This window comes from Archocentrus centrarchus, chromosome 7 (assembly GCF_007364275.1).
Source record: "Archocentrus centrarchus isolate MPI-CPG fArcCen1 chromosome 7, fArcCen1, whole genome shotgun sequence".
Taxonomy (NCBI): domain Eukaryota; kingdom Metazoa; phylum Chordata; class Actinopteri; order Cichliformes; family Cichlidae; genus Archocentrus; species Archocentrus centrarchus.
In genome coordinates, this window is record NC_044352.1 from 2,246,533 (window position 1) to 2,274,041 (window position 27,509).

Sequence of the window (27,509 nt, forward strand, 5' to 3'; positions counted from 1 at the left end):
TTAGGAGCTGCGCCGTCAGCTTCCTCCTCTGCCTCTCCGTTCTCGTGGTCTTTAACTTCTGCTTCAGTGCCTCCTTGTTCGTTCTTCTCCAGCTCTCTCCGCCGTCTTTCATTGTGTCTCTCATATTGATGTTTGATCTCTAACAGCTCCTGGTAACGCTGGCACTCTTCCTCTGTGAGCCCCGGCATCATCATGGTCATTGTCAGAGGGTGGTGATGGTGGTGGTAATGCTGCAGGTCGGAGGTCAGGCGTTAGCATTCAGACCACTGAAGTCTTTCAGTAATGAAGTAATTTAAATGCTTAAGAACAGAGCTCATTAAATATGATGGTGTGTAACCAAAAATGTTGGTCATCAACAATATTTTAGGGTCATTATGAAGGAAATGATTATTCAAAATATTTAAAACCACAATAGTTGCATCATTAGGTTCTCTCTACAATGTTGGTGGGTCTTTATCTCATAGAGGCTTGAGATGGATCTTTGTGAATTGCTACGTTATAAATAAACTGAATTAAAATTGCTTTATAAATTTTATTCATATATATATTTATGCAGAGTGAATTCATGTAGATATTACTCATAATCAGCAGGAAATGGCATTAAGAGTCTTTCTTACTCAAAATCTAGGCAATAATCCATTTGAGTTATGATCTGAAAGAAGTGATGACTTGAACAGAAATTATCTACAATAACACTGTTTGGTTTGTTAAATAACAATAATGTGTATATACAATGACAGATCTCAGAAAACATGTATTTAGGTAAAATAGTTCACAGCTGCATGAGTCTATGAATGGCAGTTTGTCAGCTGCTTCATAGCTATGGTCTAAATGTCTCTATGGATTATCAGCAATAATTTCCTCAATAGCTGTATTATGGTTAGTAACGTAGCAACATGTCTGTTTCTCATTGGTAGGTTTACATGGTTACTTTAAGCTGCTGATGTGTTTGCTTTGGTATCCCCATTTCAGCTTTATCTGTATCCATCAGCAGTGTTGGTCCCGTCGCTGTTGCTATGAAACAACTCAAGACCACCACTTCAGATAATCCCTCTGAGGGTTTTCTTAGTGCTGTGTGAGAGCATACAATACATCCTGAGGGGAATCCATCTGAGTAACATTTTATCAAAGGAAATGTTGAGTTATTATTCTGCATTTTTCCTTCCATCGATCTCTCTATTTGCTTCCATTTTTCTATCCCTATTCCATCTGTCATTGGCCGAGAGGCAGGGTACTCCCCAGGTGGTCAATCTGTTGCAGGGCCAACAACCATTCACACTCACATTCATGCCTACAGTCAATTTAAATCACCAGTTAACCTAACCCCATGCATGTCTTTGGACTGCTGAGAACACTGAACTACCTAGAGAGAACCCAGGCAGACATGGAGAGAACATGAACTCGAAAGGCCCCAGACTGCATTCAAACCCAGGACCTTCTTGCTGTTAGCCACCACAGCAACATGCTGCCCCTTCATTGTTCATTTTAACCAAATATACCAAAGAAACTCCAAACCCAACAGAGTATCAGTCCTTTACTCTGTGATCCATGGTGTCAGTGGCACTCAGTTACTGTTTCCTACTAACATATTTTACAAATGTCTCACAGTGATCCCTGTGGAAAGACAAACCACAGCTTAGAGTTCAGGCTTTGGATAGTTCTTGTTTGGAGATTTTTATAAGATTTAATCACCTAATAGAACTTCAGCTTGATATACCTTGTGGTGATGATGGTGGTGGGGGCTGTATGCTGCTCCTGCTGTTCCTCCTCCAGCTGCCCAATCCATACCTGGGAGGGAGTCACAGCTTAGCTGGAGGTCACGGTGGTGGAGGAAAGGAGGGGTGGTGTCTCCTCGACCATGCCCAGGGCTGGGGCTCGGTCTGGGGCTGGGGCCAAGGCCAGGGCTGGGTCTAGGACTCGGCCTGGGTACAGAAATAAAAGTGTTAATAGTTATTAAAGAAATATGGTGCTCATTTTATGCTCCATTTGCTTATTGTTGGAATGTATTAGAGTAGCTTTGCATGATTCACAATTCAAAATAATCCTTACTTATATTGTATTTGGCCATGGTGCAATCCCTCAGTTCATCCTGTGTTTGAGCTGTTTTAACTATTCTACCTCTAATCTGCTAACATCCACCAACTCAACAGTGAACCATGAGATTAGGATTAGTTTGCATTTAAACCATATACTTAAATGCAAACATGTGTAGAGGATAGTCTGAGGACAGTTAACTTTCAAATCAGGTCTCGTCTCTTCTTCAGTTATAGGTTTTCTATTTGGGTATGCCAAGGGTGGAAATTCTATATAAAGGCATAGATGTGATAAAACCCTTGAACCTCCCACTAACCCCAAAACAAACAGCACAGGAAGATAATAATGATGGAGTTCCACAGGGTTCTGTGCTAGGACCAATTTTATTTATACTATACATGCTTCCCTTCCTGTACAGGGTGTACCCACCTCTTGCACTATGATAGCAGGGATAGCCTCCAGCCCCCCCACGACCTTGAACAGGATAAGCGGAAGAGAATGGATGGATGGATGGATGGATGCATGGATGGATGGATACAGGCTTCCCTTAGGCAGTATTATTAGAAAGCATTGGATACATTTTCGCTGTTATGCCGATGATTCCCAGCTTTATTTATCTTTATCACCCCACAGCTTACATGACTTAAAGGACCTGTTGCTAACATCTTGGTGCAGATACCACAGCACACCTTCAGGGGTTTAGTGGAGTCCATGCCTCAGGAGGTCGGGTGGTCATAATGTTATGCTTGATCCCTGAGATAGATCAGGTGACCCTGAACCCTCCCTTAGTTATGCTGCTATAGGCCTAGGCTGCTGGAAGGTTCTCATGATGCACTGAGTGTTTCTTCTTCACTCACCAATTTTCACTGTCTGTGTTTATACCCCACTCTACATTCAGTCATTAGGTATTATAAATCTCTGGCTCTCTTCCACAGCATGCCTGTTGTCCTGTCTCCCTCCGCTCAGCAGATGACCCCCCCTCCCTGAGCCTGGTTCTGCTGGAGGTTCCTTCCTGTTAAAGGGAGTTTTTCCTTCCCGCTGTCATCAGGTACTGCTCATAGGGGGTCATCTGATTGTTGGCTTTTCTCTGTTATTATTGTAGGGGCTTTACGTTGCAATATGAAGTGCCTTGAGGTGCCTTTTGTTGTGATTTAGTGCTATATAAATAAAACTGAATTGAATCTGACATCACATGGATTAAAGATTAGGAAAAAAACACTGTGAAACGGACTTTAGAGGATTCCTGAAGCTGAGCCTGAGCTTTCAGGCTCACAGAGATTAGTTGTACATAAGGTGACCTCATTATCTGAAACACTGACCACGTAACATTTGAGCATCCTCAATTAGAACAGTATGTGAGAGAAAATATGGAAAATGAGAACAGGTCCACTTAAACCCAGAGTTCTTGCCTGTAGGTGTAAAAATGAATTTTTTAAAAATGATTTCTTCCAAGACAAACACCAGAGAACTTTCAGTCTTAAATTAGTCTACCTGGGGCTGGGTCCAGGTCTGAACTTCCTGGTGCTGCCTGGTGTGTTGGTTGTGTTGGTGTTGCAGGCACTGGTCTGATCACCCAGCAGGTCATGTTCAGATGTATCTTCATAGCGAGTGCTGTCATCTGTCCGGCCCACCCCGCTGTCCAGCTCCTGGCTGTTTGACAGCAGAGGTGCCAAGTTCAGCTGAGGAGGGAGGGGGACAGGTGGCTCTTTGTCATCCTTCTCCCCTCTCTCACCGTCCTCTCCTTCTTCATCCTCTTCATCTTCCACCTCACCTTCTCTGCCTCCCCCTACTCCTCCTACAGGACAGGATGAACTGCCTTCTCCTCCATGGTGGAGGCGGTAGTAGCCAGACATATTAGAGGAGTTGAGAGAGCATGAAGTGCGGGGGTTTGTGGGAAAATCTCCTCCTTCCAGAGTCAGCTCCATCTCCTCCTCTGGATCGATGGGGTTTTCATTCTGGAAATAAAGATGAGTCAGTGAAGGTGAAAATGTAGCTAAAGAGGGCGAGGACCTAAAGTAAGAGTAAAAATGCTTTTGTAAGAGTTTCTCAGATGATTTTTAGCACATTCAGAGTGTTGGCTTGGTGTTGGATCCAGAACAGACACAAGCTCAAGGTTAACAGGAGCCGCTCGGTCTCACATCAGTGAGCACAGTTACATTCCTCCAGAGTTCTCAGTCCAGCAGCACAGAAACGCCCGACTCTATTCTGCTGTTATAATAAGATTGTTTTGTGGGAGCTGCTGTAACAGTTTCGTGTTGACAAGAAAAATGAATTCATGTGACTTTAATGTGCTTTATTGACACTGCAGATTTCTTATTTGCAACCTCATGCATCAATGTTTCCTGAAGAAATGGATTTTTTTTGACTTAGACTAATGTTGCCAACATTGTGTTTTTATTAAAATCTGCACACAGTACATATTTGAAGGGGGGGGGGGGGGGGGCCTAACACATTGTTGATATGAGTCTTTCTTTACAGGAAGTTAGAATTTGTGTTGGACTCATATCGAGTCAGCATACTGACAGAAAGCAGGATAAATATTCACCACTTCATCTTTCCTTCATTCACGCTCTGACAGCCTCAATGATCTCCTGTTTAAAGTGTTTAAAATTACAGACCAATTTTATATCATACAATACGTCTCATTGGATTAGGATACATTTTCATTTTAAGGGGTGTAGCCATCTTCTCTGTTTTATACATTTCAAAGAAGTTCATTGTAAAGTATAAACAGTGTTGAGACTTTTCAGTGTCGCCTGCAGTGTTACTGTAACTATGTTTACCATGTTAAGCTGGTTCTGAGCACGGTGCAGAACAAATGTGGTACTAAGAGGTAAAATGATTCATCCACTCCAGAGCAGGAATGTGATCAGTTGGTCGTAATTGTAGTGCTGATGTTTGGTGTCCAGATGTTTTACTCTGGTTAGACAGGCAGATGTAAGGACTGAAGTCCCCACAGTTTGCCCAGAGAACAAAAAGGAGCATTCCTTAAAAATTCCCAGAAGGATGAATCTTGTTTGTTTCTTTGTCGCTCACACTGGAGTGTTTTCAGCTGCTGTGGAAGAACGTGGCTCATCCTGAGCCTTCAGCACCTTGACCTGTGCCAGAGAGCAAAATCTAAGGGGTTTGTTTTTTTTTATAGGGAAGAGTTATGTATGAGCATCCTGTGGAGAATATCACAGGGTGATGCAGAGCTTCATTTGTTTTTGAGTGTGAATGTGCTGTAGATGGTGTTAATCTGCTTGGTTTAAATGAAGGAGAGAAAATTGATTCCAGGTCGTTGCTGGACTGAAAGCTTCTGAAAGCTTCAGGAGGTTGTTTGATGATCTGGAGCCTTTCAGGACACGATGAGGGATCAGACAGATTTACACAGAATCATTTGTTTTTGTGTTGTTTTGTTGCAGCTGTGATGCAGCTTGTGAGATAAAGGATTTCATTTTTCTTTCAGTGACCATCATGTATGGAAGCAGAATATGCTTAAAATTAGTTTTTAAACAAATAATAATCCACCCCATCATCATCCATCATCTCCTGTTCTCTCAATACGAGTAAATGTGTCAGACTTGGCTACACAGTAACTGACTGATGGCTCACTCGGTCTGTTGACGTGTGTGTGCGCGCATTCTGGATATTCATCCTTAATTATGTTTGTGTGAGTCTGTTTTAACTGACATGTATGCAAATGGTGTGCTGTGGTTCTTCCTCTGTCAGCAGATATGGACACACTGTGGGACCTGCTGTCATACCAGGAACATTTATCATGGCTGTGTGTGTGTGTGTGTGTGTGTGTGTGTGTGTGTGTGTGTGTGTGTGTGTGTGTGTGTGTGTGTGTGTGTGTGTGTGTGTGTGTGTGGTGTGTGTGCGCTCACTGATTTACAGTCATGAAGTTTGCTGCTGTTTTCTTTGATGCTGCAGTACTTAACACTGTATCACTATAACTGTGTCTTTATGCACAGTGTTTAACACAGTTTATCACCTGATCAAATATAACACAGATTTGTTCCTGTTATACATAATGCTGCCTTTTCCCCTCACACATATTTGTTAACATTTGGCAAGAAAATTTATATTTAATATAAAAAACTATCTTTTTATAAAAATACTTGGACATGTGATGCTTGTATAAAAGGTTTTGTTTGTGAAGCTTTAATCTGAAACAGGAAATAAGATGGCAGCAGTGTAAACATGAATAACATTTACATATTCAGCACAGTTGGCTGTGAAAAATGTTTTTCCTGTGTGAAGGGCAGAAGAGAAGATTAGCAAATACATCCAGTCAAAGTTTAGTCTGCAGCTGGCATTTAGAGAAATGTCACAGGGTTACACACAGTTGTGGCTCCTGTTTGGAGTGTAAATGTACACAGCTTAGTGTTAGCAGGAGAGGAAAGATCAGCACAATCAATATTTGAACAGAAAGATAAATTTACTGTGAATGCAGCTGTTAGTTTTCCATCTACACTGGTCACAGACAGATGCACAGATCAACTACAAGACTGCAGGAGGCAGTGAACGCATCATTCCTGTTGGAGGAAACCAGGACTGTGAGCACACTGTGAACCACAACAGGATTTTATGAAGGTTTCCTCTCACGTCGGCCACCCGCAGCAGCACCAGTCACAGAAAGTAGGTTAGTGAAGTGGGCTGCAGGCGAGCTGGATGATGAAACCCGAGCGACACGATTCAACCTGGAGTTACAGAGCGTCATACAAAGGGTTCACTTATTCACTGCTGGAATTATGACTATTATATTAATAGTTTAGCAAACTGAGCTAGTTGAAGAATCTGATTGGATGCGTCCTACATGGACGGTGATGACCGCGGGGCAGACGCAGGATGCACTGGAGAAATCATGAACCAAAGTTAGGATTATCTTCGATGTATGGCACCCTCAAAAACAGCATGCTACATGTCAATGAGTCTAATTTTGATTATCAAAAAAGACTTAAACTTTTTAATGAGATACTTTCAATGTCAATTTCCTCGAGATCCAAGCTGAGTTTTATTAACCATAAAAAATTCCTCTGCAGTCAAAGTTGGCTCAGATTTTTTTGTGACACAGGATCATCGTTCACGTTTGTCCTCTTTCCTCCAATAAACTATCATTTCTCAGTTACAAATAGTGTAATTCAAAGAGCAGTTCAGATGATCCAAACCTTTCAGCAGGCTTCACCTGTATTAAACATGACAACAGTTTGTCAGTGAGTGGTTAACCTGCAGTCTGTGCACGTGTTTATGATGGTGATCAGATCGTGCTGGGTGAAATGATGTCACCTCTGTGTCGGGCCTGGCCAGCAGCAGGGAAAAGTTGATGCTGTCCTCTCTGCTCAAAATGGCCACAGCTTCCTCTCTGTTCTGAATGTCCACTCCGTTAATCTGGAAGAGCAGAGAGCAGCTAGTTAGAGTCATCAGAAGAAATGTAGGTGGCTTCACTCTGTGTTTTTATTTTTATTTTCCTGTCTTGGTATGTTTTTTACTTTCCTATTGTTTAATTATCCTGCCCCCAGAGGGGGGGCAGAGTAATGTTTGTTTTTTTAAAAATATCACAGTAAAACTGTCAGAGTTGTACAAAATTTACATGAAAGATGGCCAGCGACCCCAAGATCACCTAATTAGATTTTTGCCATAATTGGGTCAAAGTCAAGTAAAAAAAGAAAAAAAACAAAGGGGGGGGGGGGGGTCCTTTTTTTTCTCAATCTTTAACACAGGGGGAAAAAAAATCCTGTCCCCCTCAAAACATCTGGGATTGATCTGATATTCGATACACGGCGGTGAAAAATCTTTTGTGACCCTTCAGTTGTTCACATCCTGAAGTAGAACACGCTCCGGAAACAATGTTGAGAAAAACGTTACTGTGAGAATAAAATTCAGATGCAGCTGAACTAATTTAACAGCTGGATTTCCCACACATCTGTTTTAGAAGGCCTTCGTCCCTGTGGGGATGGATGTCATGGGAACTGCTGCTTACATCATTTGTGAGATTGCCATGGCGATAGTGCTGCTGGTCTATTCTTGTCCCAGCCCAGCTTTACCTTTTCCCTGACACCGTTTCCACGAGGTCGTCAGTCGGAGGGTTGGAAGATAATGAGAGTAGAAATGTCAGGAAGATAAATGTATTCATATTTGGCTTTGATTGCCAAACAATCAGGCTTTAAAGAACAAAAACAGTGTTTTACAGGGTGCTAAAGGTTCGAGTCCTCATTAAACTTTCACTGAAGCCTCCTCAAACGTATGAACAGGTCAGTAAAGTGTTTTAAATTATTGCATTAATGCTTTAACACAAGGTCAGGCTTTGGTCTTGTGTTGACTTGTTTATCCTCCTTCTGTACTTCAGGAATTACACCACTCCATCTCCAACTAAATGTCACTGCTGGAAGAGCTCTGATGTTTAAAGGACCAGATGAGGATGTTCTCATGCTGTTACGGTGGTACTGTAAGAAGTTATAATTGATGTGTATTCAGCTCAGAGTAGACGTGATGGATAAGTAGTTAATAGGTTGCTGGTTCAAAGTGAGCTCCTGTCCTCTTCCTAATAATAATAAAATAGTCACAGTTAATCTATTAATTCATATTTCTGGTTATTGTTTCTCTCTGTTTGTTGGTGCTCATCAACACTGATTTCCCACCATTATTTTCACATTCATCTGTCTACCCTCATATGTGCTGATTTGTGTACATGAAATGAAAATTTCCACTTTTAAAGCTGCAGGAAGTTTGTGTTTGGAGGTCAGAGGTCGGAGGAGTGGGTCATTAATGCCAGCGTCTCAAGCTGAATCATACACTTCACAGATCGTCACAAATCAGTTGGATCATTTTAAACATGTTAATAAAATATTGTTGCCTGGTTGAGTTTAGGTTTATGCCCTGCAAGTTGGAAGAGCATATGTTTGTGGTTTTTCCATTTTCATTTTTGCTTAGTATTTTTTCAGGTTGCAGAGTCATTAAGTTTCCTTTGCTGGGTTGTTTTTGCCGTTGTCACGGGGTTCTCTCCAGAAATAACTCCTCCAAATAAACTTGATGGCATAATTGGAAAGTTCTGAAGGTGGAATTTTATTCAGCCGGCCTCCCAAAGTGCACAAAACTATTTACAGTGATGCCAAGGCAGGAGAAATACAAAGAAAACAATAAAAAATAAATAAAGTATTTTACAAGTTACTGGGAACTCAGCTTCCCCCAACTCTCTGGTGCTACAACAAACAGGTTACCTTCACTGCAACCATCAGCAGACTGACTCTTGGCATTCCCGAGTCCTCTTTTAAACCCGTTGCTCCTCCCACTAGGCATTAATTCAATTTTTCCCCACTAGACAGTATGTCTTTACATTTGAGATGTAAAATAATTAAACAAAGAAAACACACTGACATAGTTATTTACCGGTAACTTAAGCAGGTAAGTTCATTGTAAGAAAAGGAAAAATAACCAAACAAACATAATAATGCAGTTCGCGTGACCCCAAAATGTGCGCAAAAAGTGCTGAGCCTCGTCTTGCTCTTCCGACTCCCCTAACAGGCACGCGGCAGACTACACACCCCATCCTGAGGACCCGTAAGTAAACAAAAACAAACAAAAGGCCACTCATGTCGGCTTTCGGCAGCGCTGTGAAGACGTTTTTATGGTTCTACTTTTGTACCCCGAAGATAACGCTGTTCTCCCACTGCCGATGGAAACAAACCGTGAAATGTGTGAACGCCGGTGGAGACGCTTTCATGTCCGCTGCCCATAATCAGTGACCACAGTGGCGCTCCGTCACACCGTCCAGCACGTGTTGGTCCTGTTTTCTGGTCACGCTCCTGCTCACTGAATGTTCACTCAAAGCTTTAACCGTCCTCGCTCCCCTTGTCTCTGTGCTGGCATCCTTCTTCCTCTTTTCACCTTTCAAATCTTGACACCAGACTTTCACGCCTTCCTGCTGCGTGTTGACAGCAAGAACTTTTGTTCATTTACTGTCTTCACATCCCTTCCCTGTTTTCTCATGCCTCAGTTCTTTGTGCCGTATTTGCTCTTTGACAGATTCATTCAGTCTCTGGACTCGGGTTAATTATCTCCATCCTTCATTTTATTTCTGCATCCCAGTTAATGAGTTGCACTGTCTCACCCTCACTGTAATTTAGAGCAGCTCTCACAATGAAGGCCTATCAAGCAGTTTCATATGCACAGGAACTGTTAGAGTGATGCACTATTCTCTGGCAAACGGAGAGGAACAGTGCGCTGGAAACAGGGTGACATATTGTCTCCCCCACCGTTTCTCTCTGGCAGTCTATTTTTAGGGAAGCAGTAACTGGGCTGCTGACAGCTCTCTGATTGGCCAGAACTGTCCCAGGAGCTGCAGGTATAAATTTACATAGTTCGATCTGAATCAGTTTTAACCGTCAGAGTCAGTTAATCCAGCCAAGGACACGTTTGTAGTTTATTTCTGCAGGAGGTGCGTTTAACTTATGTGAAGGGCAAAAATCAAAATGTGTAATTAGTTAAAAAAGACACATGTTCATTGTTTATTTGTGGAAAGTGTCCAAATATTTCCTGATGACCTTTCGGTCACTTTGTTATTGGTCACATTAAAAATGTTGCAGTCTTCCTCAGCAGAGGCTGCTCAGTGGTGATATGTATGAAACCTTAATAAGCCATAATAACCATGAGTTAAATTGAGTGTGTGTACCTGCAGTATTCGGTCACCCTCTCTGATGCGTCCATTTTTGGCTGCGATGCTGTTCGGATTAACCTGGAAGGAAAGTGAGAGCAGAGAGAACGATGAACTTTCTGCCCTGGACTGATGGATAAATGACTTCATGAGTTACAAAATAGATTCATAAATAAGTAAATGAAACACATGAATGAGTAAATCAGTCTTAGGCCGAGCTGATGGATGGAAATGTGAGCATCTGGTGAAGTAATGAATGAAAAACTGTTGACGAGTTTAGTGAGTGAATGACTTTTAAATAAAGGAGTACAGAGAAGATTGGCTCCTCTCACCTCCCCGACATAAATCCCGAGATCCTCTTCGTCGTCCGTCCTGTAGCAGACTGTCAGACCCAGCTTCTCCTGCTGGCTGGACTTGTACAGCTCCACCTCCTGGAGGGAACACAGGTAAAAGTGCTAGCTGGTCAGAGCTGCTTTATGATGAGCATCACGGGTCTTTTCTTCTTAACATCTCTTCTCGTATTGCTGTGTGTTTGTGAGACCACTGAAGCAGCAATAGGTTCTGTAAAAGCAGATGGGGGGGTCGTGGCTAATTAGCCTCGTACATGTTGCAGAGTGCAGCTCAATGTTCTGTTCCCTCAAAGTTCAGCATGAAGGTGAAATGGTCCAACATGACTCCCCTGCAGAAAACACTTCAGTTTTATTGCAGCCATTTTATGAGAACTATGTACTTGAACCTGTACTTCAGTCTATAAACTCTAATAAAGTACCAGCTGCTTTTCCAAAACAGGGAATTACTGACCCGTAACCATCAGACAGCCTGAAACTTCCTGCTGTTTGACTGTATTTTACAAACTGAACATGATAATAGTTGAGATGTGACAAATATTTTGAAGAATAATGGCTGACAGCATCCATGTTTGCCCTGAAAGTGTATTTAAAATAGTCTCCAGAGTGCAGGCAGAGTAGATAATAGTAGAAGCTATATCAGGGGGAGCAAGTAGGCAAATATAAAGGAGTTCAGACCACTGACGAGTTTTACTGTTGATTTGGAACAAAGAGCTTGTAAAATATGTTTTAGATTTGCACAGAAGAACAAAGAGTGTGGTGGAGAATCAAAGTGATTCTCAATGCAAACCTTATGAGAAATGATCAGACGGAGCCAGAGAGAGACCTCAAAAGACCACCTCAGATCATCAATAATTAGATGGGGCTTGTAAAGACCAGTTAAGACCATCACATATCCAGCAATCACCCTATCTGGTTTTAGCTGGAGGGCATCCACGGAGGAAATGAGCAGAGAGGAGAAAGTGATTTAGGAAAGAAATGAAGGATGAAATTCAGGGAAGAAAATTAAATCAGGAGATAAGGGTGTAAGGTAGGAGCTATGCTGTGTGATGATGGTAGGTTGAAGAGCTGAATAACAGAGGAAGCCTCTGATAAACCAACCAGCCTGTTTTCACTTTGCTTTAATCACCAGACTGTCGTTTGTCCTGGCAAGCAGTCGAACCCAGTGAAGCAGGAACCAGCGGTCCATTAGGTCCATTAGGCAGTCAGAGGGATCAAATCGCTCTGACCTTTACCCTCTAAGATCATACAAGTGAGTTTGATTCAGTGACACTCCTGATGGATTCGTTTTTGCTGCACAAGCATAAACGTCTGTATTCCCATTTTTCTTCCTTCTTTCCAGTGATTTTTACTCCTGCCACATTTTCATTTCCTCCCTGATCATTAAACTGGTTCTGCCTGCTTCCCACAGCAAAAGGTCAAAGAGATTACCATCAGTTTTTGGATTAACTGCAGAAAATACATTACATAATATATAATGTATTTTCTGCAGTTGATCCAGATCTCTCTCTCTCTCTCTCTGTATATATATGTATATATATTTGTGTGTGTGTGTGTGTGTGTGTGTATATATATATGTATATATGTATATATATATATATAACTAGTGTTTGAACAAACCACAGTCGTGTCATGTGACACTGAGATGAGTGTGGAGTTTTGGGCATGTCCAACTGGAAGTGGGCCCTGGAGCAGACCCAAGATACACTGGATCCTGATGTTGTCTCACATATTTGTTGGTATTGTGGAGGATTTAATGGGAGAGTTTTCTGCTAATTTCAGTCTTAATATGCTTCAGTCTTGCAACGTTATTAACAAAAATTTTAATTGGGGCCATAACCTACCTTCTCCTGCACTGTGTCTGTTCATGCATGTATTCTGAAATATATATAATGATTAAGGAACTTAATGGGAAAAAGAGCTGCAGTTGCATGTTAATTATCATTGTTTGGCTGATGTTTGTCCACATGAATGTAAACAGATCAGTACAGCATGCTTACATGAAGCCTGTGCCAACCAGCCCACTGTGATGTATTTGTCTAATTTTGCATATCCTTCAGTACGGTCAGATGCTGAATTGTATCTTCTCTCTTGCAGCCACAGTGAAGACATGATTGAAATGCATGGAAATTGAGTCTTTCCTCTGAGCTGACATGATGAACCACAGTTGGCAGCTCTGCTTTATATTCCAGACGTATTCATCTGGATAAGTGACTTCCATGTGGCTCTGTGCACGTAATTTTCACGGAGCCACAAATTTGCCTCCGGGCATGCTGAGATTCCTCTCAGGAAGGGGTCCAGTACTTGAAAATGGTTGACAACCACAGTGTTACTGAATGGAAAAAAAACACCTCAGACATTTTTGATCGTGTTGCCATTTGGTTGTTGGAAATGCAGCTGGAGCTTTCTCACCTCATACTCCAGGTCGTCCTGCCTGTCCACCTCATGGTTTGACACATCAAAGTAGTCATTGGGGTCATTGTACTCAAACACACAGCTGGAGAGAGAGAGAGGCGGCAGACAGAGGAATAAGTCACCATTGTACCAGATATTCATATGTGGAAACCTGCCTTGGGTTTTAAATCAATATTCATTTCATGTGAAGTAATGACAACAAGTCAGAACATACAACTCATTGATCTCGTATGGCTCGTATGGGAGGGGAGGCGATGGAGGAGGGGGAGGGGGAGAGGAGGAGCCTCCCCGACCATGGTGGTGGTGATGGTGACCCCTGCTTCTCCCCAGGGGTACAGTGCTCTGGAAACTGATGTCAGTCTGGGTTGCGTTGTCAACACAGTCGGGGATCGCTACCATGGCGATGGAAGAGACAGAGGAGCTGACTGTCCCGTTACTGCACACCAGCGTACCTGAGCGACGGACGGAGAAGACAGGACAGCGATTTTAAACTCAAACTGACACAAACATCAAGTCTCACACTTTTCTTGCTTGCTAATGAGTTATACCCACCTGCCATCTTCATCACGTCTCACTCCAATTTATCATTTTGTCTCTTTTTGCATATTTATTCTATTGTGAAGATTAGAATTGTCTTACTTAAGGATCACCTATGCTGACAGATTGTCAGGTGTGAGGATTATTCAGCTGTCAGTAAACCAGTACTGTATCATGTCAGATGGGAAAAAAAACTATCATTTTGGGATATTATGAACAGTGTAGCACACAAATGCTATCCTGCTGTGCTATGCTGTTACACATTAGGTATTTCTTGTTTTGGTGCCATCCCTGGGTGGACCTGCTGCTGTAATATGCATGAAACAAGCTGGTGAAGTCAAAGGAGCTGCTTTGAACTGTGGTCTTCAAAGGTGGCTTGAAAAGGCTGTCGTAATGGAGTTTAGCCTGATGAACAGTTCACATGCACAAATGAAAAGCACCAGTTCTGCTCTTGAACTTCAGGCCTTATTTTCTCAGTTTGAACACAGTTGGCCTTCAGAGGCTCTGCAGATACGGTGAACTGGAAATGTTACTTTTTGTACAGGATCATAAAATCAGACTCCTGACTTTCACAGACCATTAATACTTTGATCTGCCTCCAACATTTTTTCCACATCAGACCTGGACTGTCTCATTATCCCCTTGGGATCATATTCATATAGACTAATTATAACTAACTTCTCTCATGTGTTAATGATAGCTGGATTACATTTACAGGCTACACTGGGTTATGTTATAGTAACAAAAGCACTTTAATCAAGTCCCAGTTTGGAATCAGACCACACTGTTAGCTTAATCTTATCTAAGTGCTGCCTTGGCATTAAGCTAAGACAGTAAATCATCTGTGACTCATATGATAAAGTGGCAAAAGGTGCATTTTTCTTTCTTTGACTTATAACTGATGAAGTGGCCAGAGACCGATGACAGCGCTGATGGTTCGATCAGCTGTTTATGCTGCATGCTTCACTTTGACTGCAGTTCTGCCTGAAATGTTGCTGCTGGTGTCTTTTCCTGTTAAAAGGTCGTTCTTTGTCTCCACTGTCATCACGTGTTTGCTCATAGATGACTGTGTAGTTCTCTTCCTAATACTGTAGGATCTTTATGATGTGAAGCACCTTGATGTCATCGAGCTTTACCCAAATATTTCTTCTTTTCTGTGTAAATGTAACTGGCTGAGTTTCCTGAAACTGATTTTCTGATGCAATTTAACTTCAATAATGATCCTTTTTAGGGTTGAAGTTTGAAGTCTTTTAGTTGAAATGACGGTCAAGGCCAAAAGTGAACTTTGTCCTTAAAATTTTCCTTTAAAATCTTTATTTAAAGTTATTGTTAACAGATGAGCCACTGCTGACCTGCTGGGTTTAAATAATTAAGAAGAAGAAGAAGAAGAAGAAACAGCCTTTATTGTCCCACAGAGGGGAAATTTGGGTGTAACAGCAGCCGCAGTTATTATAAATATAAATAAAGATATAATAATTCACACTATTAAGAAAAGAATATATATAAAATCAACAAACAATATTAACCTTAATACTACTAATAATAATAACACTATATACAATGTGCATGATGTGCCGGACTATTTACAGTATATTATATATTATCCTACATTGTGTAGGTTATTGTGGTTTTTGTTGGGAGCAGTGATGGTTATAAAGTCTTACAGCTGCTGGGAGGAAGGATCTGCGGTAACGCTCCTTTGTGCACTTAGGATGCAGCAGTCTGTCACTGAAGGAGCTCTCCAGCTCAGCAACAGTTTCATGCATGGGATGGGAGACCTTGTCCATCAGTGATGTTATTTTGGTCAGAGTCCTTCTGTCTCCCACCACCTGCACTGAGTCGAGAGGACATCCTAGGACAGAGCTGGCTTTCCTGATGAGCTTGTCTATCCTCTTCCTCTCAGCTGTAGACAAGCTGCTGCTCCAACATACTGCTGCATAGAAGATGGCTGATGCTACTACAGAGTCATAGAAGGTCTTCAGGAGTGTCCCCTGCACTCCAAAAGACCTCAGCCTTCTCAGCAGGTAGAGTCTGCTCTGACCCTTCCTGTAGAGCGCATCAGTGTTATGAGTCCAGTCCAGTTTATTGTTTAGGTGAACACCCAGGTACTTATAAGAGTCCACTATCTCAATGTCCACTCCCTGGATGTTCACCGGTGTCCGTGTGGTGGGTCTGCGCCTGCGGAAATCCACCACCAGCTCCTTGGTTTTAGCGGCGTTGATCAGGAGGTGGTTCCGCTGGCACCAGTCCACAAAGTCCTGAGTCCACTGTCTGTACTCTGAGTCATCCTCACCTGTGATGAGGCCAACTATGGCAGAGTCGTCAGAGAACTTCTGCAGATGGCAGCGTGGGGAGTTGATGGAGAAGTCTGCAGTGTAGAGGGTGAAGAGGAACGGTGCCAGCACAGTTCCCTGTGGGGCCCCCGTACTGCAGACCAGCCTGTCAGAGACACAGCCCTGTGTCCTCACGTACTGTGGGCGGTCAGTGAGGTAGTCCAGTATCCACTCGGAGATGTGGTGGTCCACTCCTGACAGTTCCAGCTTGTCTCTCAGAAGTCCTGGCTGGATGGTGTTAAAAGCACTGGAGAAATCAAAGAACATGATCCTCACAGTGCTTCCAGGCTTCTCCAGGTGGGTCAGAGCTCGGTGCAGGAGGTAGATGATGGCGTCATCTACCCCGATGCCAGGCCGGTAGGCGAACTGCAGCGGGTCCAACGAAGACGACACCATGAGGCGTAGATGGTTGAGGACCAGCCTCTCGAGGGTCTTCATTAGATGCGATGTCAGGGCTACCGGCCTGTAGCTGCTAAGATCCTTTGGATGTTTGGTCTTTGATACCGGTACCACACAGGAGGTCTTCCACAGTTGTGGTACTTTCCCCAGCTTCAAGCTCAGGTTGAACATGTATCCCATGATGCCACACAGCTGATCTGGGCAGCACCTCAGGAGCCTGGAGCTGATGCCGTCTGGACCAGCAGCCTTTCGCACCTTGATCTTACGTAGCTCCTTCCTCACATGATGAGTTGAGAGGGACAAGATGGAGGTGGGGGATGGGGGTTGTGAGATGGAGTCCTCAGAAGTGAAGGGGGTGGGTGATGGCTGAGAGCTGAGAGGTGTGAGGTCCCAAGAAGAAGAAAGGTTGGCAGTCATTAAAGATGGTGGGGCTGACAGCAGGGGGGACTGGGCTGGGGGAGGGGTGGGTTGCTGGTCAAACCTGTTAAAGAACTGGTTCAGGTTGTTAACCCACTCTATGTCTCCCACAACCCTAGGGCTTGGTTTGTGGCCTGAAATTGAGTTCAAACTCCTCCAAACCCCACTGATGTTGCTCTGCTGTAGCTGGTCCTCCATCTTCTTCCTGTAGATGTTTTTTCCATCCCTGATTTTCCTTCTCAGATCCTTCTGCACGGCTCTCAGCTCCTCCTTATTTCCTGATCTAAAGGCTCTCTTCTTCTCCTTCAGGAGAGCCTTTATTTCAGAGTTGATCCAGGGTTTGTTGTTTGAAAAACACCGTACCCTCCTGGTGGGCACAGTGTTTTCCACGCAGAAATTGATGTAATCAGTGATGCAGTTCGTGATGCTGTCGATGTCCTCCCCATGAGGGGCACAAAGCTCTTCCCACACAGTGGAGCTAAAGCAGTCTCTCAGAGCTTCTTCAGTCTCCTCAGACCATTTCTTCACTGTGTGTGTCACAACTGGTTCTCTGTGTACCAAGGGTTTGTACACAGGCTGGAGATGAACCAGGTTGTGATCTGAGCCCCCCAGGGGAGGCAGAGGTGATGAGCTGTATGCCTCCTTGATGTTGGCATACAGTAGATCCAGTGTGTTGGTATTCCTGGTGTGGCAGGTGACATACTGGGTGAAGGTGGGGAGAGTGGAGGACAGGGAGACGTGGTTAAAGTCCCCTGAGATCAGAAAGAGGGCCTGTGGGTGCTGTGTTTGGAGTCTGCTGGTAGTAGCATGGAGGACATCGCAGGCTGCAGCAGCGTTAGCAGAGGGCGGCACATACACAGTTATCACAATAACATGTGAAAACTCCCGAGGAAGATAGTGCGGTCTCATACCAACAGCGAGCAGTTCAATGTCCTTACTGCAGAGCGTCTCTTTGATGGTTAGATGTCTGGAGTTGCACCATCTATCGTTTACAAACACAGCCAGACCCCCGCCCCTCTTCTTACCACTCTCCTTGGTTCTGTCGGCACGGATCAAATGAAAGCCGTCCATGTTTATGTGTGAGTCCGGGGTTAGCTCGGTTAGCCACGTCTCCGTCAGGCACATGAGGCTGCTCTCCCGGTAGCTCCTTTGATGTCGCGTTAGCGCCGCCAGCTCGTCCACTTTGTTGGGAAGAGATCTCACGTTTCCCATGATGATGGACGGGATGACGGGCCTGTACCTTCTCCCCTGGCAACGACGACCTATGCCCGCACGTCTCCCGCGTCTCTTCCTTCTCAGTTCGCGGGGAATATCGAGTCGTTCAGCAGGAGTAGGCACAGCGGAGCTCCCGATGGAGATCAGCTGGTCCCGAGAGTAAACAATAGGAGCGTGGCCACTCTCGCAGTCTCCAAACATAAACACCATAAAAAGGGTAAATAAAAACAAAGTTTTCCAGAAAAAAGTCTGCTCCATCATGAGGAAAAAGAGCAGAAGATACAGAAACACAAAAACACATCTAATACTAAACAAAATGAGAAAAAAACACGGAATTAGTGCGGAGCTGCTGAAACTGGCTGCCTGCTCGCGCGGCGCCGGAAGTCATATTAGTTAACTTTCAATGATGGGATATTTATTTGTAGATCATCAGGAAGACCTGAGCCAGACCACATCACAGTCATTAAAAAACATTTTTAGGACCAATGTGATCATAGCCTTTACAGAGAATACACAATGAGGAAGTCAGTGCAGGTGCACCTGTTTCTATCAGGGCAACTGTTTGTTTGAATAAATGAATAAGATCGGTGACATGACTGATGTTAAAACACTGCAGTTACATCAGAAAAGATGGTAAAGTGAAGCGATGATACAATTATTTGATGTTTAAGAAGAAAAGAGATAAAATGTGAGAGAGAAAGAAAGATGAGCAAGATAAAATGTCACAAGGAAGAGCTGCAACATTAGCTTAAATGAGACAGGACGAAAGGAAAAGGATGAAAAGATTAGACGAGATGCAATGAGGCAAGAATGTGGGAAAGATGAGAGAGCGAGCATTAAGCGTGGTTTGAGTTAAAGTGAGGAGAGAGGTGATATTAAAGGATGAGAGAGAGGATTTCAGTCTGAAAGAAGCACCAAACTTCAAAGACGGCAGAAAGGAAAGCAGCAACACCTGCGTGAAATAAAACCAGGTAAAAGCACTGACACAGGATGTGTCTAATGTCTGAGCGTCAAACACTGTTTACCTTTCCTCCTGTGACTCCTGCGAACCAACCCAGGCTGGTGCAAAGGCTCCTGGGAGTTCTGTGATCTGTCTAATGGGAGCTGAGAGGGTCTTCTTCCTTTGAGCTGAGGAGAGGATGCAATTCATATGTTTTTATACAGCTTACTTTATACGCAGACAATGATGAATACATTTACTTCACAAGGGAGAGGAACTCAGGGACAAAATGCATCCAACCACAATAATTTAGCATCTCACAGTTTTTATGCTGCTGATCTATAGAAGCAGGTTGAGCTTTGACAGCTGACGCTCTGTGATGTCTTCACAGCAGTGACGCACGCTTGCAGCTTATTCTTAGATTTTGTGTTTCATGAGTGCAGCATCGTTACTGTATAATACAAACACACCGTTTCTGCAGTTCACTGTCTGATTGACCTTTTCATGTCCCTGTATGAGAGCAACCATCACCAGAGCTGTGCTTTAACTTTCCTCATATTTAATTTCTTACACTTATGACTATTTTTGGTATCTCACGTGCAGCTGTGGCTCAGGAGGAATTGATCATTGCTACTGTTTTCTTAAGTTTGGCCACCCCCAAATGAAGCTTGTCAGGGGCTCACAGATGTATTCATAGCACCAGAGTTATATTTGGTAACCACTATTTTCCCCCAATAATTAAGAGAGCAATTTTAACAACTTTATTGTATTTCAACCAGGTGGTCACCTCTATTCATATGAAATATGTCAAGTTAAGTCACTGTCGTCCACTGATTGGACGGTCTGTGGTTCAGGTCGTGGTGGTGGTTCTGGGATCATTGCTGGAGCTACAGCAGTTCCAGATATGACAGGAGTTTAACCCAGATTCACAGCGTCATCCTTCAAACACTGAAATTAAAAATTCATTAAAAAAAAAAATGAATGTATGAACAAATGGACCAGAAGGGTGCACTGATGATTTAACTACTCTTATATTCTCAAGAGGAAGCAGGAAAACTGTGATTTTGCTGTTTCTGGTGCAAAATGAAAGGTCATGGGTCACTAAATTCTGGGATCCATGAATGTCAGTCTGCCTGTTCACAATGTGAAATCTTTATTTGGCACTTCAAGAGTCCAGTGGTAAAGGTTCATCATCTGGGGAGTGGTGTCCAGTAAACACAGAGGTGGTTATCCTGCCCTCACTCCCACCCACTAAAGGTTGTGTTTGAATATAAACCACTGAAGTTATTAGGATTCATTCTGTGGTGATCTATAATATCAACAGTAAATGTTCATATCTGACTAACAGTTTGTGAAACATCTTGCTCTTAAACAACGTGGGAAGTGTCAGACGAGAAAACCAGCTGAGCCTGATATTTCCTGAGAACGACGGAGCACAGGTTATGATGATTCAGCAGAGACAGCTGTGAAAGCTCGGCACTATTAATACATTATTCCCAAATGCAAAGGGAATAATGTATCTGAAGCATGAAAGCTATGATTATTAAATCAGCCTGAGATTAGAAATCAGGCGTCTGAGGTTGTGATAATACGATATATGATTAATGAGTAAAATGTGAAGGTGGAACGCAGGAAATCAGATTTCAAGGTTAACTGATAATCAGGATAACCGCCTTAGAACACGTGGGGGACTGAATGCATCTGTTTCCTTATGAAGAGATTTGTAGTTCTAACACTTTATTATAAATACATTTTTAATTATTTTTCAAAATTAAAAAAAAAACAATTTCACTATTTGTTTTGATCAGTTTTCTTGAAAAATCAATATATGATGTTTCTGTGCTTAAAGGTCTGCATGTGTGCGCTGGGTGCTTCTATTTGAGGTCTTCAGAGCCCCGCCTCCAGCACACCTCATATTCTGATTTGGCATTTATAATAATTAAGTCCACGGCATAAAAGGAAAACATATTTTCCAAATTTCAGTTATTTATTAACTTGTTCAGTCCATGGAAAGTTGGTGCCTCCATCTGACCCTCAGAATCAGCTGTTTTAATGTAAATATGCTAATTTTACTTTGATACTATGGATCCTACCCAGGTCACAGGCCCTTCAAGTACATAAGGGTGGGAGTACATTGCCATTAGATGTTTGAGGTTATTGCACAAACACAGGCCCAGTGTGTGGGGCTCAGGTGGGAACTTTTCTCAGGCTTGACTGATTTGTATCTGCTGCTCATTTATTGAACTTTGAGCCTCTTTTCTATTATTAAAATGAAGCAGTGATATGACAGAGCCCTACAGAAAACCCTCTTCCTAGAACCAAGTCTTTCCAGAAGCCTCTGTGTGATATTCCACTGAAGGATTTTTCATGCAACATGTTATTTTGGTGTGATCTAAATGTTTAGAATCAGAAGGAGAAGCTGAATTGTGAGAATAAGAGAAGCTGTTGAAAGAATGGAGGCACTGAGCACAGAGGCTTAAAGTGTAGATGTGAATATATGAAAGAGTTTCAGTGTTGCTCAGAAAGCTGGCACACACTTATCAGAGCTTCCTCTGATAAATCAGTTATTAAAAGCTGTGTAGGTGGCTGAGTGGGAGGAAATATTCTCTATCTGTCATCAGCTTCATGAGAGTGGAACCTTATTAAAGATGACAGATAGGAGGAGGATGGAGGGAAGCAGGACAGCGGGCAAAGAGGAAGAGAAGTCAGACGTGGAGGTGGATCACTGGAAGCTGATGGATGGCAGCACTGAAGTGTGTTCTACCTTTATGTTCCCGTGCCTGTCCATCGGCCGCAGGGAGTTACTCCAGCCTTTCTGCTAATGAGAGACAGACAGACACAGACTGATGGTTAGTGAGGAGAGATGGACCCTGGAGTCTGTCCAGGAAACACAGAAAAAGAGACAAATTCTTTTTGCCTCTAACTGATGTGTTATTACAGAGAGTCCACAGTGCTGCTGTGCGTGGCTTTTTCCATGTTTCTAGTGTGCAACATTTCTCATTGGTTGTCATGCCAACTTTATTTTAATAACCCATTTTAATTCATCAGCCTTGACTAGTGCAAAACCTTTGTAGCAGAAAAAAAATGCAAATGCACAATCAGTCTAAATTTATTTAACAACACACTGATTAAAACGAGCCAGCTGTACTCTGCACACACAGCTCCATGTAGAGGTGATCCCGTCTGTGAGCCAAAGGCTCGGGATGCAGACTGCTCTTGGATCTGTGTGATGTCATGCAGGTGGGTGTGAGCGCAGAAGCTGCTGTTCAAACCTTGTGTTTGTGAGGAGCAGCCAAACAAAAGAAAACGGGCGGAGGAGGTAAAAGCCCTCCGAAACATCACTAAGTTGGTGGTAAATCCTTTTTCTGTTGCTGAGCACTGAGCTGAGTCTTTCTGAGCTTCTGCTTCACTGACAGTCTCCGTGTTGGAGAGCTGCGATCAAACTTTTCCACATTTTTGTTTTGCTCAGATTGGGGAGACTCTCAGGAACATGTAGGTCACTTCTTCCTGTCTGCAGATCTAATCCTGCTGTTCACTAATCGGTTCTCTCCTCATTAAATCTCTGAAACTGGTTCTTTACACGCAGTAAACAAGATTGTGTTTTTGAGTTTCTCCATCTGTGAAATTTGTAGTCAATTAATTATAGTTTAATTATTTTAGAAATTATGTGCGATTGATATTTTTTAACTAACATTTAAGAACCACCTGCAGTATTCCAAAGTAGTTAATTATACTGCATACTGTCCTCTGAGACTGTATGCAGCCTTCACATAGATCCACTGTTCATGGCTTTGTGGCATTAAACAGGATTATGGCTGGATGCTCAAAGCTTTAAAAATAATAATGCCGCATCAAAGGAGGAAACCATGCATACCTAAAATTACAATAAATGAAATTCAAAACAAAAGATTTGGCTGACATTAGAAAAGTGCAAACTGCTGCTGCCTCACAGCAAAGATGGTCTTGGGTTTGAATCCCTCGGTCAGCCGGGCCTTTCTGTGTGGAGTCTGCATGTTCTGCATGTGCTGCAGCCTCCTCCCACAGTCCAAAGACATGCATGTGAGTTTATGCTGCTGATTTGTAGCTGTGACTGTGAGCATGTCTCTGTGTTTGGGCTGTGACCGGTCCACAGTGTAACATGTGCTTTATTACACAATGAGCTCATCAGTGAACCATTTCTTTTTCATTTCTGCTTATTGATGCTGTTTTGAGAAAAACAACTTAAATGATTATGAGACAATTATCTCAAATTTGATCTGCAATCAACGGCCTGGAAGACGTTCAGATCAGACTCAACATTAATGATACCAAACACAAAATAGCATCAAACCTGTTTTCACATGATGTCACAAAGTGCTTCACCATCCCCGCTATTATTACAGCCCTGCTGGGTGGCCTTATGGTGGACGTTAGGATTGGACCTATTTCAGCTGCAGCCTTCAGATTTAGTGCCACATGTTACGAGCACACAAACAGCCTGTCAAATGAAAACCACGTAGTGTTTTGCTCAAAGGCATGTACTTAAAGCAGAACAGATGCTAATTTACAGGGTAGCCGCTCACCTCTAGTTGGCTCCCACCTCAATCAACAGCTCATAACTAGTATTTACGCAATGAGCCGCAAGCTGCACACATTAGCATAAGTAATATGGCTGTAAGCAGAACAGAGGGTGTGCAGCCGTCACTCAGGGGGAAATATTAAAGGAAACACCTGCTTATAAATGAGCATGCAGGTAATTATTTGTGAGAATGTTCAGTGTTTCTACAGGTGTGTGCTGTAATAATAAATGCACAGTATCTGTTAGGTGCTCAGGCATGCTGGAATCATCACTCATCAGGTTCATATTCATCGAACTAATGCCTGAAGACACACACGCAGGAAGCAGCTAAATGTGCAGCCTAACCTGCTACTTCCAGGTGAGACACACAGACACCAGCTCATGAATACTTGCATGGATCCACACACACATACACACAGCCAGACAACCTGCAGAGGCCATGTAATGCATAACAATTAGCTCTGAAACAAAGGCAAGAAGGAGGTGTGTGTGTGTGTGTGTGTCAGTGAACATAAGGTTTGAGATGGTCAATACTCAGTCAACAATCACAATCATCTATCAGACCTGCTTCGATCTGCTCTGTTATTCTGTGTTTCATCTCCCATTAAATAGCTGGGCCTGGATTCTCTCCCCGGATTAAACAAATTTCTGTGGGAATGTGTGTTTGTGTCAGACACACATATTTGCTCTTTAGTGTGTTCAGTGTGTGCAACAACAGTGAAGCTCAGGTTTAATGTTCAATCATTTAAACACTCTGGAAAATAGCTGAACCACTTGGACATTTTTGAAGGGAAAGAATAAGATGATGGGAGTTATTTTATAGCAACAACCATCTCTCTATATATACTGTATATATATATGTATGTGTGTATGTATATATGCATTTATGCCTGTCTGTGTTAATTGGTCAGGCTTGTTGTGTTCTTGTGAAGCAAATTAAGACTTTTTTTTAACACCCTCAAACCAGCTTCAGTGTAACACAATCTAGTGCAACAGTTTAATTTTCCACAGTTTTTTTCTTAACCTTCTGACATGTGACAGGGTGAAGTTCCCAGGTGTTTTTACTGGAAGGAGACTCCCTGAACTTTGATTCAGCAGTTGAGTTAAAGCATGAAGAGAAAGCATTCAGGAAACTAGACATTCACAGGGTGTTTGCTCTCCCCTCTCTCCCTCTCTGTGATTCCCGGAGAAAAGCAAGAAGTGACAAGTTCAAAGAAAAATGTACTTCCTGTTAAAACACAGAACACTCAGTTCTACCTGACCTGTGACCTGTACCTACCATTACAGTGTTATTAGCAACACTTCAGGAAACAACACAGGCACATACTGTATTAACCTTGGTCCTTTAAAATGAAGCACCATGAACCCCCGATACGATTTTTAACGTCCTTTTATTACAACTCATAACTGAAACATTAAAAAATTGATTTAATGATGATTTAATGCAACATTTTTCCATTCAAATATTTCACATTGTGGATTTAATCAATATTTAAACACTTGCTTTGTAGCTTTTAAGTTAAACTAACATAATTGATACTGAGTGCTTGTGTTTATCAGCATATGGATCTGTGTGCACACGAGCGCCCGGCAGATGAATAGATTAATGGATGCTGCTGGTAGATTAGCACGCTGGTGTCACTGTGTTTGTTTGTGTGGATCCACAAGTCTACTACCAGAGTGTGATTTTCTTGTCTATGATAATTACTGCCCCCCCACGCCCACCCCCCTCACGCTAAGGCTCATTACAGCAGTGTGTGTGTGTGTGTGTGTGTGTGTGTGTACAGGGATGATGACTACACTCCCGACTGGGTTTTGCTACATTAGTCCAGCAGAAATCACAGCTGAGTGGAGTGTGAAATTAATAATTGAATGAGAGAGAAGAGCTGACTGTTGCCTTTTGTTAGGAACACCCTCTCTGAGAGAGTCGCAGACATCTGACGGAGCTTTCTGTCCAGCTGGATGAATCTCCATCAGACGCCTGTTGTGTTTAAGATGGATTATTGATTGTATTCAACAAGTGGAAACAATTCCTCAGATCAACCTTTTTTAGCATGTGAGGGGAGACTTCAGTAGCCTTCACTGGAGTTGTGGAATATTGAGTTTTGTACTGACTGGTAATACGTGTTGCCAATCTGCTCATGCTCCTGATTACAGCCAATACTGACCAGTGATAGAAGGTGTGTCCCTTTTTAATCAATGGACCCAACAAGTGAATCAAATATGTTGAAGCGTTTTCTGTATCTCCAGCTGTTGGAGCCCTTTACCTTTGCTAACATTTGAATGAGAGTGTCTCTACTAACCATCTGGTTGCTGGACAGTCGTACCAGATACATTATAAGAAAAAGACATCTCCCTCAAAGCAATCCCGAACTGAATGAGTGGAACGAGTTGGATTAAAAATGATTCCAGCCTCCAGACCATCACAGGAAGCTCAGCATGAAGGCTTCTGTTTCAGGCCGGTGGGTTTAAGTTTGGGCCTTGTTGATGTTGGCGTAAACAAAAAAACAAACAAAAAAAAGGCTTTTAAATGACGAGTGTGACTGGGATCTATTATTCATCCTCTGTTTCCTCGTGCATCCTCGATGCACTTAGGATCAGTGCTTAGCACCGGCTGACAAATGGCCATCACAGCAGGGTTTGAAATGAGACTTGACTTGCAAACAGGCAGCAGAACAGATTAGAATGAAAGTAGAGACAAATAAAAGATGGCACTGAAACAGACCGAGCACTGAGACTTTACAGGCCTGCTGGGCTTTGGAATAAAACGACTCCCATCAGCTTTAAGCTGCTCGGATCGCCGCGGCACACCGAGCTGCTGCTGCTCACTCTTTTTATTGTTCAGTATTGTTCTTGCCATGTTTTCAGTGTTGCAGTTTGCATCAGCAGCTCCTGAGGCTTCACCACAGTTCTTCTCTCTGCTCATTAAGTATTTACTGATTCCATCAACACACACTTCCACTGCATCTATCAAAACACACACACAGAAATAGTTCCACATGAGCACATTTTCCTGTCATTTATCTCTTTCACCCACCCAGTCTCTATAGTGCATGAGCACTGTGAGGGATCCATTTTTCATTTCAGAGCAAGCCGAGGGGAAAGCGGAGATATTATAATCATACCCGAGGGAGAGAGAGAGCAGCAGGAGGGGACGGGGAGCGGTCAGAGAGAGGAAGAAAGAGGACATGAAGGATGAAATCAGGACAAACTGAAAGAAAAATGAGGAATAAAAAGAGAAAAAAGGGGGGATGGGGTGACAAAAGTGATGAAATGAGGAGCGAGGAAGACTCAGCCCTTTGAAAGAGATTTCTTCTCTGAGTCTTTGTTTCTATCTACTTCTCACATCTTTCAGTCATCTGGACTTTCAGTCTAAAAGAAGTCAAGCTGAGAACTGAAGCTCAGAACAGACCTGAAGATCACTGCGAACTGCAAAGAGACTGAGTGGCAAATAGAGGAGGTCTGCTCACATGGACATTAATCCTTACAGGTATGATCTCAGGACAGACTCTGTGATCAGACTGCATCCAGCTGTTGTTGGTTTCTAATCTCTACACATTTATGAGTGGAAACAGCAAATAAATTCGTTATTAGAGAATTAGAGAATGGATGGATGGATGGACGGATAGATGGACGGACGGATGGATGGACGAATGGACGGATAGATGGACGGACGGAC

The 27,509-nt window shown here is 42.8% G+C and overlaps 1 protein-coding gene across 1 annotated transcript in view; it reads right to left on the reverse strand.

The window, feature by feature from the left end:
* Window positions 1-27,509, reverse strand: part of LOC115783112 (PDZ domain-containing protein 4-like) — a 49,332-nt gene that overhangs the window by 714 nt on the left and 21,109 nt on the right. The window contains exons 2-11 of the mRNA XM_030733766.1: window positions 22,037-22,090; window positions 19,358-19,460; window positions 13,646-13,883; window positions 13,429-13,513; window positions 11,002-11,100; window positions 10,688-10,750; window positions 7,306-7,407; window positions 3,526-3,989; window positions 1,718-1,922; window positions 12-230 (exon numbers count right to left, since the gene is read on the reverse strand). Coding sequence (XP_030589626.1) covers window positions 12-230; window positions 1,718-1,922; window positions 3,526-3,989; window positions 7,306-7,407; window positions 10,688-10,750; window positions 11,002-11,100; window positions 13,429-13,513; window positions 13,646-13,883; window positions 19,358-19,460; window positions 22,037-22,090 — 1,632 coding nt within the window. The remainder of the gene's footprint in view (window positions 1-11; window positions 231-1,717; window positions 1,923-3,525; window positions 3,990-7,305; window positions 7,408-10,687; window positions 10,751-11,001; window positions 11,101-13,428; window positions 13,514-13,645; window positions 13,884-19,357; window positions 19,461-22,036; window positions 22,091-27,509) is intronic.